The sequence below is a fragment of the Bufo bufo genome, chromosome 4 (genome assembly GCF_905171765.1).
Source record: "Bufo bufo chromosome 4, aBufBuf1.1, whole genome shotgun sequence".
NCBI classification, from domain to species: Eukaryota; Metazoa; Chordata; class Amphibia; order Anura; family Bufonidae; genus Bufo; species Bufo bufo.
The window spans coordinates 525,271,014-525,284,181 of record NC_053392.1 but is presented as its reverse complement, the minus strand read 5'-3'; the positions used below and the strand labels follow the sequence as shown (position 1 = coordinate 525,284,181).

Sequence of the window (13,168 nt, the reverse complement as noted above, 5' to 3'; positions counted from 1 at the left end):
AGTAGTAATAATTCTCCTTATAATGTGACAGTGCAAAAATACCCCCTTGTAATGCCCCCAGTTGAGCTAATGTCCCCATAGTGCCCCCATAGTGCCCCATAATGTCCCAGTATAAAATACCCCTATATAGTCCCCCCAGTAAATTCCCCCATAGTGCTCCTCTCCCCCCTTCCTGCTAGTGCCCCCATAATGTACCAGTATAAAATGCCCCATATATAGTGCCCCAGTAGATGCCCCTCAGTGTCCGGCCTCTGATAGGCTGCCGGCCTAGTGTCCCCCATAATGCCCCCCAATAATGTGCCAGTAAGTGTCCCCATAGATTCCCCCCCATCATGTGCCAGTATCAAGTGCCTCTCTCCTCCCCCTCACATGTCCCAGTATCATAGTGCCATCTCCCCGCCCCCCCAAAAAAGTGCCAGTATCAAGTGCCTCTCTCCTTCCCACCCCCCATGTGCCAGTGTCATAGTGCCAAACCCCCCCATGTGCCAGTATCAAGTGCCTCTCTCTTTCCCCCATGTCCCAGTCTCATAGTGCCATCTCCCCCACCCAAAAAGTGCCAGTATCAAGTGCCTATCTCCCCCCCATGTGCCAGTATCATAGTGCCAAACCCACCCATGTGCCAGTATCAAGTGCCAACCCCCCCCCCCCACATGCCAGTATCAAGTGCCTCTCTCCTCCCCTCCATGTCCCAGTATCATAGTGCCATCTCCCCCCCCACAAAAAAAGTGCCAGTATCAAGTGCCTCTCTCCCTCCCCCCCATGTGCCAGTATCAGGTGCCAACCCCTCCCCCCCCCATGTGCCAGTATCAGGTGCCTCTCCCCCCCCAGGTGCCAGTATCAGGTGCCAACCCCCCTCCCCCAGGTGCCAGTATCAGGTGCCTCTCTCCCCCCCATGTGCCAGTATCAGGTGCCAACCCCCCTCCCCCCCAGGTGTCAGTATCAAGTGCCTCTCTCCTCCCCCCCATATCCCAGTATCATAGTGCCATCTCCCCCCCCCCACAAAAAAGTGCCAGTATCAAGTGCCTCTCCCCCCCCATGTGCCAGTATCAGGTGCCAACCCCTCCCCCCCCCATGTGCCAGTATCAGGTGCCTCCCCCCCCCCCAGGTGCCAGTATCAGGTGCCAACCCCCCTCCCCCCAGGTGCCAGTATCAGGTGCCTATCTCCCCCCCATGTGCCAGTATCAGGTGCCAACCCCCCTCCCCCCCAGGTGTCAGTATCAAGTGCCTCTCTCCTCCCCCCCATATCCCAGTATCATAGTGCCATCTCCCCCCCCACAAAAAAGTGCCAGTATCAAGTGCCTCTCTCCCCCCCCATGTGCCAGTATCAGGTGCCAACCCCTCCCCCCCCCATGTGCCAGTATCAGGTGCCTCTCCCCCCCAGGTGCCAGTATCAGGTGCCAACCCCCCTCCCCCCAGGTGCCAGTATCAGGTGCCTCTCTCCCCCCCATGTGCCAGTATCAGGTGCCAACCCCCCCCCCCCCCAGGTGTCAGTATCAAGTGCCTCTCTCCTCCCCCCCATATCCCAGTATCATAGTGCCATCCCCCCCCCCCACAAAAAAAGTGCCAGTATCAAGTGCCTCTCTCCCTCCCCCCCCCATGTGCCAATATCAGGTGCCTCTCTCCCCCCCATGTGCCAGTATCAGGTGCCAACCCCCCTCCCCCCCAGGTGTCAGTATCAAGTGCCTCTCTCCTCCCCCCCATATCCCAGTATCATAGTGCCATCTCCCCCCCCACAAAAAAGTGCCAGTATCAAGTGCCTCTCTCCCCCCCCATGTGCCAGTATCAGGTGCCAACCCCTCCCCCCCCCCATGTGCCAGTATCAGGTGCCTCTCCCCCCCAGGTGCCAGTATCAGGTGCCAACCCCCCTCCCCCCAGGTGCCAGTATCAGGTGCCTCTCTCCCCCCCATGTGCCAGTATCAGGTGCCAACCCCCCCCCCCCCCAGGTGTCAGTATCAAGTGCCTCTCTCCTCCCCCCCATATCCCAGTATCATAGTGCCACCCCCCCCCCCCACAAAAAAAGTGCCAGTATCAAGTGCCTCTCTCCCTCCCCCCCCCCATGTGCCAATATCAGGTGCCTCTCTCCCCCCCATGTGCCAGTATCAGGTGCCAACTCCCCCCTCCCCTCCAGGTGCCAACCCCTCTCCCCCCCCCATGTGCCAGTATCAGGTGCCTCTCTCCCCCCTTCATGTGCCAGTATCATGTGCCAGTATCAGGTGCCAGTATCAGGTGCCAACCCCCCTCCCCCCATGTGCCAGTATCAAGTGCCCCCCGCTCCCCCCATGGCAGTAACAGTCGGGTATTAAAAAAAAATAATAAACACTTCTACTTACCTCCATGTCAGCGATGCGATGCAGCCTCTTCCTGTATTGTGTCTCGCCCTGTATGTCCATATATGGAGTCAGTGCTTGTATTTCAGAAAAGTTTCTAATGGGATTCGAACCCACGACCTTCTGTATCAGAGGCAAAGCAATTAACCACAAGACCATAAGAGCTGCCTTGCTGCTGACTGAAAAAATATGAGACTTCTACTGTTATAGCTGGCTAAGTGTACATCTATACACATGACAGCTGCTCATATATAGAGATATAGCAGAGCTGAGTGTGCTGGGACAGCTGTCATATAGAGATATAGCAGTGCTGGGTGTGTTGGGGCAGCTGTCATGTGTATAGATGTACACTTAGCCAGCTATAACAGTAGAAGTCTCATATTTTTTCAATCTGAGACAGAAAGATTAGATCACATTAGAGAAGGGGCCTGGTCAGCCACTGCTGCTGTGAAGGGGCCCTGAACATTAAGACAAGAATCGATATTTAACTAACTTGAAAATAAACTGTCACACACGCTGCCGGGGCGCCGGGCCCCCTTGGCAGCCCGGGCCCCGAAGCAGCTGCTTCCCCGGTAGTTATGCCACTGCCTGTGTGTAGTGTCTGTGTGTGTTAATAAAAAAAAAACTGAATGCGGTCCGGATGGGCCCCCAGTGGCGTAGGGCCCCATAGCCACTGCTATGGTTGCTATGGTGATCCCTACACCACTGTAATGACTATTTGTTAAGGAGTAAATTATGAGAGCGCTTCCATGTGATCTGTGGAAGTGTTGGCAAGAGCATAGCTAAATCCTTATCAGTCTGGAGCACTGCCTAGTGTCTCCTGAGGATACTCTGGACCGTGCGCCAATTATTGTTGAATGGAGTTATAAATCTTACCACAGAGTCCTCTGTTTTTCTCTTTTTTTTTTATTTGCCAACCACATCTCCCGAGATGACTTTTTAGCTCTGTCATAACTTTCCTTTATGGAATGTGGACGGTAACCTCTATCTCTAAAAATTTTGTTCATCGGAGCAGATCCGCCGCGTTCTGAGAAATGAACAACTGGAATGGATTGAATAATCTTCGGGTAGTGAGAGGATGTCGCATGCAGGAGCGAGTTGACAGCCGTTGTCTTTCTATAAACATCAGTAGATATAAATCCATCCGATTTCTTTCCAATCTTAATGTCCAGAAACGCCACCTCTACTAGACTATACTTCCAAGTCAACTTTATGTTAAATAAATTTCTGTTGAGTTTGTTAGAAAATGCTCCAAGTGATGTATAGAGCCCTGCCAGATAAAAAACACGTCGTCTATATATCTTGACCACATGAGTACGGCATCATATCCATGAGTATTTTGGACCAATTCCCTCTCCCACAACCCCAGGAACAAATTAGCATATGAGGGCGCACAAGACGCCCCCATTGCAGTTCCCTGGAGCTGTAGAAAGAGACGATTTTTGAACAAGAAATAATTATGCGTTAGCATAAACTCCTACAACATTAAAATTAATTCCTTCAAGGCATTATCAATATCTGTCATTGATAGAAAATATCTTGATGCCCGTACTCCCTGGTCATGACGTATGGACGTGTAAAGTGATTCTACGTCACAGGTAACCAGGAATGTCCCCTCTTCCAGATTAATCCCATCTAAACGCCTCAACATATCTGTAGTATTTTTTATGAATGAGGGAAGTGTTTCTACACATTTCTTTAGAAAATAATCAATGAACTTCCCAACGTTCATACATAGTCTATCAATCTCCGAGACGATAGGGCATGGTGGAGTCCTTATGGACCTTGGGAAGAAGATACAATGTAGGTTTCTTTGGACAGTCAACCATCAATCCTTCCATCATTTTTCGACTTATTATATTTTGGTCTACACTGTCCTGTAGAATCAAATCTACTTCTTTCTTGAATTGGTCTGTAGGGTCCTTATCCAATCTCTTATAACAGGATTTGTTGTTAAGCTGTCTAAACGCTTCCTTTTCATACATCTGCACCGGCCAGACCACAATGTTCCCCCCTTTGTCTGCCGGTTTTATGATTATATTTTTTTGTTTTTTCAATTCTGACAATGCTTGCCTCTCTGATTTAGTTAGATTATCCCCCTTCATCCAGGGGACCACCTGTTTGAAATCATGTATCACCGATTTAGTAAAAATATCCACTGCTGGACATAATGTCTTTGAGGGGAACCACTGTGACCTACGGTGCAGATGTACCGGGCCCCTATCTGTGTCTATTTCCTGTTGTTCCGCCAATAAAGTCTCTAAATCTCGTAAAGCCTGTCTTTCCATCGAAGAAGACAGGGACATCATCTCCTGTCCTCTATTAAAATATTTCTTTAGTATTAGTTTACAGGAAAATAATTCTAGATCCTTTACCGCCTCAAACAGATCAAATTTTGCTGTAGGGGAAAAAGATAGTCCTTTTCTTAGGACCTGTTGTTGAGACGCAGATAGTACAATTTCTGACAGATTAATTACCTTTAATTCTTGTCTCTCTTCTCCCTGTCGAGCATATTTCTGTTCTTTCTTTTCTGAGCGGGAGTCCGAAGATTGTAGTTTGTTCAGTCTGTGCGGGGGCGTGGTGACGTGGAGGAGCCAAACGAGGAGGCCGTACATTATGGTGGATTTGCGGCATAATCAGCGCACACCAGGTGATCAAATATGCACTACCCAGCTCTCACACTATATATACCCCCATTTTATTACTGACATTACCTCCTGATGAAGCTTTGAGGAGCGAAACGCGCGTCGAGGTGTCAGATGACTGTGGCGTCATTCCAGCAGTGACTTATTATGTCTACAGGTACGCTAAAATGTATTCATGTGATTATAACTGAGGAGATATCCAGAACGAAGATCTATTAGAATCTATGTGTGGTTACTATAAATGGGTATGTTTGGTTGCACTCTCTGCGTCACGGTTCAGTCACAATTACTATTGGGGACTGTGAATTACATATGATTTGTGACATTGAGGCTGCGGCACAGCACCATTTATATATTGGAATTAGACACTAGTACAGTGTCTGTTTCCACACATGGATCATTTACTTTTAATTGTGTAGGCAGTACCTTATACCTGACTAGGTGTGCATTATTGCCATTATAGATAGCGTTACTAGCACCAGGGGGTCCTACAGGATATACTCCTACATTGATTTATTGAAGCGATTTACCCTGCTGGTGACGTCTCAGTCATTTTTTCTACTGTATCTAGTTTTTACATCATGTCTATTTCTGTCAGACTGTCCAATCATGTATATTTGTAATTGATATAATAAAGATTTTTATATATTCATATATATTAGTATTCCATAGTGTTCTCTTGTCTTCGGTTCGGGTTAAATGTAGCAGAAATTGTCTGGATCGTTAACACATTTGCGTTTATCCATCTTAAGTTTCAAAACTGATAGCACTATAACAGATCACTTTATCAAAATCTGTCCAGCTTGCCTTATATACTTACTGCTGACATCAGCCTGAGTGCGTCCGGACAGGTCTGGACATGTCCATTGGAATATTTCCAATATAATGCATTAAGGGCTCATGCACACGACCGTATGGCTTTTTCAGTGTTTTGAGGGCGGCCGTTTTTAACGGATCAGTTTTTCCATTTTTTGTTTCAGTAGTGTTTCTGGTTCCGTTCCGTTTTTCCGTACGGCATATACAGTATACAGTAATTACATAGAAAAAAGCGGGCTGGGGCATAAAATTTCCAATAGATGGTTCCACAAAAACGAAATGGATACGGAAGACATACGGAGTACATTTCGTACAGTACAGACCAAAGTTTGGGCACACCTTCTCATTCAAAGAGTTTTCTTTATTTTCATGACTATGAAGGCATCAAAACTATGAATTAACACATGTGGAATTATATACATAACAAACAAGTGTGAAACAACTGAAAATATGTCATATTCTAGGTTCTTCAAAGTAGCCACCTTTTGCTTTGATTACTGCTTTGCACACTCTTGGCATTCTCTTGATGAGCTTCAAGAGGTAGTCCCCTGAAATGGTCTTCCAACAGTCTTGAAGGAGTTCCCAGAGATGCTTAGCACTTGTTGGCCCTTTTGCCTTCACTCTGCGGTCCAGCTCACCCCAAACCATCTCGATTGGGTTCAGGTCCGGTGACTGTGGAGGCCAGGTCATCTGGCGCAGCACCTCATCACTCTCCTTCATGGTCAAATAGCCCTTACTTTCAAAGTTTTCCCAATTTTTCGGCTGACTGACTGACCTTCATTTCTTAAAGTAATGATGGCCACTCGTTTTTCTTTACTTAGCTGCTTTTTTCTTGCCATAATACAAATTCTAACAGTCTATTCAGTAGGACTATCAGCTGTGTATCCACCTGACTTCTCCTCAACGCAACTGATGGTCCCAACCCCATTTATAAGGCAAGAAATCCCACTTATTAAACCTGACAGGGCACACCTGTGAAGTGAAAACCATTTCAGGGGACTACCTCTTGAAGCTCATCAAGAGAATGCCAAGAGTGTGCAAAGCAGTAATCAAAGCAAAAGGGGGCTACTTTGAAGAACCTAGAATATGACATATTTTCAGTTGTTTCACACTTGTTTGTTATGTATATAATTCCACATGTGTTAATTCATAGTTTTGATGCCTTCAGTGTGAATCTACAATTTTCAGGGGCATGAAAATAAAGAAAACTCATTGAATGAGGTGTGTCCAAACATTTTTTTGCGCACCCATTGACTTGAATGGAGCCACGGAACATGATTTGCGGGCAATAATAGGACATGTTCTCTCTTTGAACGGAAAAACAGAAATACGGAAACGGAATGCACACGGAGACACTTCACTTTTTTTTTTGCTGACCCATTGAAATGAATGGCTCAGTATAAGTAACGCATACTGAACTCAGAAAATGGCCCGTATACGGAACGCAAAAAACGTTTGTGTGCATGAGCTCTAATATTATAACTGAATAGGCTTTGCATGTATATCTTAAAATCTAGACGTGTCAGGCAAATTCCGAGTTCATATTTGGAATCATTTTAGTATAAATCACATGTTTTTCTCTCAGTAGCAAAATCATTGTTGCGCGGTGTAATCTGTCTTATTCCTATAGTATTTGGGGGGAGGCTCAGTATGCTGTATGGGTGGGCTTAGAGAATAATGGGGGCTATAGGTAACAAATCTACTGACATTATACCATACAATCATGATAGCAGCTGAACCATAACGAATATAGAGGGGCACCCAGACGGTGCAGCAGGGGGTGACAGCTCAGGGGGCCAGTGTCATCCTTTTCACATCCCCCTAAATCATTATCATCCCTGTACAAACAGCTAAATAAATAAATCAGCTCAGCCTTCTTGCAGCCAATCAGCGCCCTCCTCTCATCCCCGCCAGCGCTGGATGCGGATAAGACGCGGCCGCCTATTAGCTGGCTGCTCTTCCATTGGCAATTGGTCGTGAGTGGGGAGCTGGGGCTGCGCTGGATGCAGCAGGCAATGTCGTGCAGGGTCCTCAGATCTCCCGGTACGTCGGTTCACCTGTCAGCCAGCGACGGAGAACGGCACCACCGCCAGGTATGGAGGCTGCCCGCATGCATTTCATCACCCCCAGAGCGCCATGTTATGCCAGCAGAGCCCCATCCCATCGTGCATCATCAGTGCAGCTATTTGGCAGCGGGGCCCTGCACGTAGATGGAGGATGCCATCTGTCAGGCGATGATGATGATGATGATGATGATGGTAGTAGTAGTGGTGTAGATGGGTGGTGGCCACAGCTTTGGTGCTGATGCTGAGGGTTGTTGTGATGTTGTGTTAAAATGGAGTCTTGTGTGTTGTAGGTGACACGGAGAACCTGCTCCAGCAGCAGCATCGCCTGTGAGGAGGAGTGCTGAGGAGACAGTCTGCCATGGCTCTGTGCATCCTCTTTCTGCTTGTGCCCTGCAGGCGTCTACACATTGGGGTCCATCTTGGCCTGCAATAAGGCTCCTTGCCTCCTTCATGGACCTTCTCCCAGGCTTAACCAGCACCACTGGCCGCCGGGATCCCGTCAGTATTCACAATGAATCTATCAGACCGGATGACAGATTTTGCAGACCAGATCCGATACGATTATGTGAACAGCACCTCCGTCTCTCACGTTGGCAATGGGACGCTGAGGGACATCCAACAGATCATCCACACGGCCACCCTGGTCACCTGCACCTTCCTGCTGGTCATTATCTTCTGCCTCGGATCCTATGGGAACTTGGTGGTGTTTTTGTCCTTTTTCGATCCCGCCTTTAGGAAGTTCAGGACAAACTTTGACTTCATGATACTGAACCTGTCCTTCTGCGACCTCTTTATTTGCTGCATTTCTACTCCCATGTTTGCTTTCGTCTTGTTTTTTGACACCGGCAGTAATGTGCCCGAAGCGTTTTGCTTCACGTTTCACCTGACGAGTTCTGGGTTTATTATCATGTCTTTAAAAACGGTAGCGGTGATTGCTCTTCATCGGCTGCGGATGGTCCTAGGGCAGCAACCCAATCGGACGGCTTCTTTCCCATGCACTTTAATGCTCACGGTGCTCCTGTGGACCACGAGCTTTACCCTTGCCACATTGGCTACACTGAGGACACGAAAATCTCGGATCTGCCTGCCCATGTACAGCTTGATCAGCGGCGAGGGGAAGATTATCCTCTATTTGTACGTCATCGATTTTACCTTCTGTGTTGCTGTGGTGTCGGCCTCTTACATCATGATAGCCCAGGCCTTGAGGAAGAATGCCCAGGTGAGGAAATGTCCCATCATCACTGTGGACACCACCAGACCTCAACCCTTCATCGCCCCCGGAGTGGACGGGGTGCAGTGTGCCGTCCCTGCTTTATACAGGAACCAGAACTACAACAAACTTCAGCACGTACAGACTCACGCCTATACGAAAAAACTCAGCCAAATGCCGGCGCCGGCCAGCAGACTACAGCTGGTGTCGGCCGTCAACCTGTCCACCGCAAAGGATTCCAAAGCGGTGGTGACTTGTGTTGTCATAGTGTTGTCCGTCCTCATCTGCTGCCTGCCCTTGGGCATTTCTTTGGTTCAGGATGTGTTGACCAACAGCAGCAGTTTTATCCTCTACCAGTTTGAGCTTTGTGGCTTCACCCTGATATTTTTGAAGTCCGGATTGAACCCCTTTATCTACTCTCGTAATAGCGCCGGCTTAAGGAGGAGAGTGCTGTGGTGCATCCAATACGTCGCCCTTGGGTTTCTTTGCTGCAAACAGAAAACGAGATTGCGTGCCATGGGCAAAGGCAGCTTGGAAGCGAACAGAAACAAGTCCTCTCACCACGAGACCAATTCTGCTTATATGTTATCTCCTAAACCCCAAAAAAAGTTTGTCGACCAAGCCTGCGGCCCCAGCCATTCGAAGGACAGTGTCCTGAGCCCAAAAGGATCAGGGGGGCACCAGCATTATGCCCAGAGCAGTTCTACCCCGATTAATACCCGCATAGAGCCCTACTATAGCATCTATAACAGCAGCCCCTCCCAAGAGATAAGTACCCCCAACAGCCTGCAACCTGTGAACTCCACCTTCGGATTTGCCAAATCGTACATTGCCATGCATTACCATACCACAAATGACTTGATGCAAGAGTGTGAGACCACTTCTGCCAAGCAGATCCCCGTGCCGTCTGTCTGACACTGTAATGGGCATCTCGTACGCATTTTTGACATGTTCTTAAACTTGCCATAAAGGTAGCGGTTTACAATTGACACTTTCATAAGTATTAGGACTCATGTACTAAAAAGTTATTTTTCATATAACTTTATTAAACAGTGTAACACTTCAACACTCCTTTTTTTTTTTATTATACGCGAGCTTGCCTTTGGGTATCGTCCACGCTATGATCTGAGCACGTTTATTGGACGCCGTTTTTGTTTTTTGTCATACAGCATCTACTGTACGTTAATGTTATAAACTCTGGATTTTCTGTATTATCAGGGTGTTGGGGCGTCATTCCGGATGGTTTGGAGGGTAAGGGGAAGTGATTCGTTTGGGAAAGTGCAGTGATAGGGCGTTTTTTAATTATTAAAATGTATTTTTGTACCGGATGTCAAATATGTTTAATAATGAGCAAACGTTTGGGGGAAGTTTTGTATGAAGAGAGTAATGATTTTTAATATCTGCAGTAGTCTCATCATGGTGAATACACGTGTAGTCCGTTATTTTGCTCATGATTAAACAGGTTCAGTACTGCACAATAATCATTCATCTTTTTTATGGAACTGATAGTAAGAATTGTCATTGATTAGGAGTATGTTCAGCTGGAAGCCCTGACAGTATTAGGTTGTGGACATGGTGTCCCCTAAAGGGGCTCGTTCAAGATAAAAAAAATTCTGACGCAAACTGCAAAAAGGCTGTTAAAATTATTTAAAAAATAAACTCGCCCTCCTAAGTTCCCTCCGATCCAGCATTGTTGCTTCGTTCTCTCTGCTGGGCTGCAGCTGAGATATAATGTTTTGGCTGCAGCGATGATGTCCCCCAGAGGTCGCACTATGTTTTTTCCAGAAGAGTAAAAATACTCCTCTGACCATTTTTGAGGAGTATTTTTACCCGAGGAGTATGAAAGTTGCGGTAATTAAAATACATAATACATAGTCCTGCACTCGCTCACATCTGCGTTTGGAGCCTCTTTTCAGGATTCTGTTGAAAGACCAGACAGAAAAGCCTCATATGCAGCACTTTTTTGTCTGGTAAAAAGACAGGATCCCGAACGGATCACCAGTGGGGTGACTGGAGGAGGGGGAGCAGGGTCACCAGTGGGGTGACAGGTGGAGGGGGAGCAGGGTCACCAGTGGGGTGACAGGAGGAGGGGGGAACAGGGTGACAGGTGGAGGGGGAGCAGGGTCACCAGTGGGGTGACAGGAGGAGGGGGGAACAGGGTCACCAGTGGGGTGACAGGTGGAGGGGGAGCAGGGTCACTGGTAGGGTGACAGGAGGAGGGGAGCAGGATTACTAGTGGGTGGCCGGGAGAGGGGGGAGCTGGCCACTAGTGGGGTGACAGGAGGAGGGGGGAGCAGTCACTAGTGGGGTGACGGAGGGGGGAGCAGGGTCACTAGTGGGGTGATAGGTGGAGGGAGGAGAAGGGTCATTAGTGGGGTGTCAGGAGGAGGGGGGAGCAGGGTCACTAGTGGGGTGACAGGAGGAGGGGGGAGCAGGGTCACTAGTGTGGTGACAGGAGGAGGGAGGGAGCAGGGTCACTAGTAGGGTGACAGGAGGAGGGAGAGCAGGGTCACTAGTGGGGTGACAGGAGGAGGGGGGAGCAGGGTTACTAGTGGGGTGACAGGAGGAGGGGGGAGCAGAGAACTGGGAGACTGGACAGAACCATGATTAGGGGAGGGGGGAATCACTCACTTGAAGACTGACAGGCCGAGCTTTTCACTGCCACAACTCTCCCACCCCCCAGCCCGCTCCACCCGTTGGGGGGGGGGGGACGACGACACAGGCCTGGGGGCAGCTATTCTCTCAGACCAGGGACCAGTCACGTGAGTCTGCGGCTCCTTAGCTCTCCAGCAGCCTTGTCATGTTTGCCAGGGTCCTTGGGCAGCACGCCCCGCTCTCCTTACTACGGCCACCACCGGGAGCCGGCCCCTCCTCCTTCCAGCTCCTGCTGGCTTCCCCTGCCTGACCCCGACCTGTATCGCTATGGCGCGCCAGTAACCAACCAATCACAAAGCTCTGTACTGTGAGCTTTGTTATTGGTTATTTCAGGCACAGGCAGCATCGCTGCGCTGCCTTTGTCGTTCACAGCGCTCACTGTGCTGATGAATGTGCTGGAAAAGTCTAAGGCGTATTGGTATGCCTTAGAATTTTCCAGGGAGTAAAATGGCCTGAACAAGCATCATAGACGCTTGTACAGGCATTATTATGACCTCTGTTGTCCCCTATACCACAGATGACCACTGCAGCCAATCACTGGCCTCAGTGGTCTTGTAGTGAACATTGCTGAAGCCAAAACATTATGTAACAGCTCCAGCCCAACAGAGAGGAGCAGCGGCGCTGAATCAGAAGGGGGCGAAGGATTTGAGCTTAAAGGCCATGAAAAGCTTCAGGGCTTTTCTTTTTTTTAGATTGCATTCTACTCAGTTTGGGCTGAAAATCATTTTTTCAATAGGTCTTTATTAAAATAGTTAGCTGTTTTTGAGATACAAGGGTTAAAAATCAGTCCGTGTGAAGCCTTATCTCTTGACATCAACACTCATTATAGCTAAACTCTTATCAAACTGATAAGAATATGGCTTAAATGAGTGTTTATGAGATCAGGAGATAAGACTGCACATGAGCCGTCAGCTGACGGGACTGAGAAGTGGTGCTCTGCAAACATACTGATTTTTAACCCCTGTATCTCAAAAAACAGCTGAACATGTTTAATAAAGATCAATTGAAAAAAATGATTTTTGGCCCAAAATGAGTAAAATGTAATCATAATAAAATTGCCCTGAAGGTGCCCATAGCCTTTTTTTTTTTTACTATTTTACCTGCCCCAGGAAAATGTTAACTTGGGCAACCCCTTTAGGAAACATGATAAAGGAACACTTAAAGGGGTTTTCTGTGTAGATAGGTCAGGATTGGTTATCAATATCTGATCGTGGGGGTCCGACATCCTGCATCCTTGCTGATCTGCTGTTTGAAGAGGTTGCGTTGTTCCGGTAAGCGCCACAGCCTCCTCGTAGCTTGCCAAGCACAGAGCCATCTATTATATAGTGGCTCACTGAGCGCTTCAGCCTCTTTAAACAGCTGATCGGCGGGGGTTGGACCCTCACCGATCAGATACTGGTGACCTATACTGAGGATGGCAATCAAAACATGGTCACGGCAGTATGCCCG

At 48.1% G+C, this 13,168-nt stretch overlaps 1 protein-coding gene across 1 annotated transcript; it reads left to right on the top strand.

Moving 5' to 3' along the window:
• The first annotated feature begins 7,758 nt into the window (after nt 1-7,758).
• Nucleotides 7,759-10,835, top strand: GPR75 (G protein-coupled receptor 75). The gene is made up of 2 exons (XM_040427463.1): nt 7,759-7,881; nt 8,145-10,835. The coding sequence occupies exon 2, from the start codon at nt 8,366-8,368 to the stop codon at nt 9,977-9,979; it is 1,614 nt and encodes a 537-aa protein (XP_040283397.1). The 5' UTR covers nt 7,759-7,881; nt 8,145-8,365; the 3' UTR covers nt 9,980-10,835.
• Nucleotides 10,836-13,168: the final 2,333 nt, after the last annotated feature.

Bases quoted from the DNA above. Each gene is read 5' to 3' on its own strand.
- GPR75 (XM_040427463.1), top strand. From the start codon at position 8,366: ATGAATCTATCAGACCGGATGACAGATTTTGCAGACCAGATCCGATAC.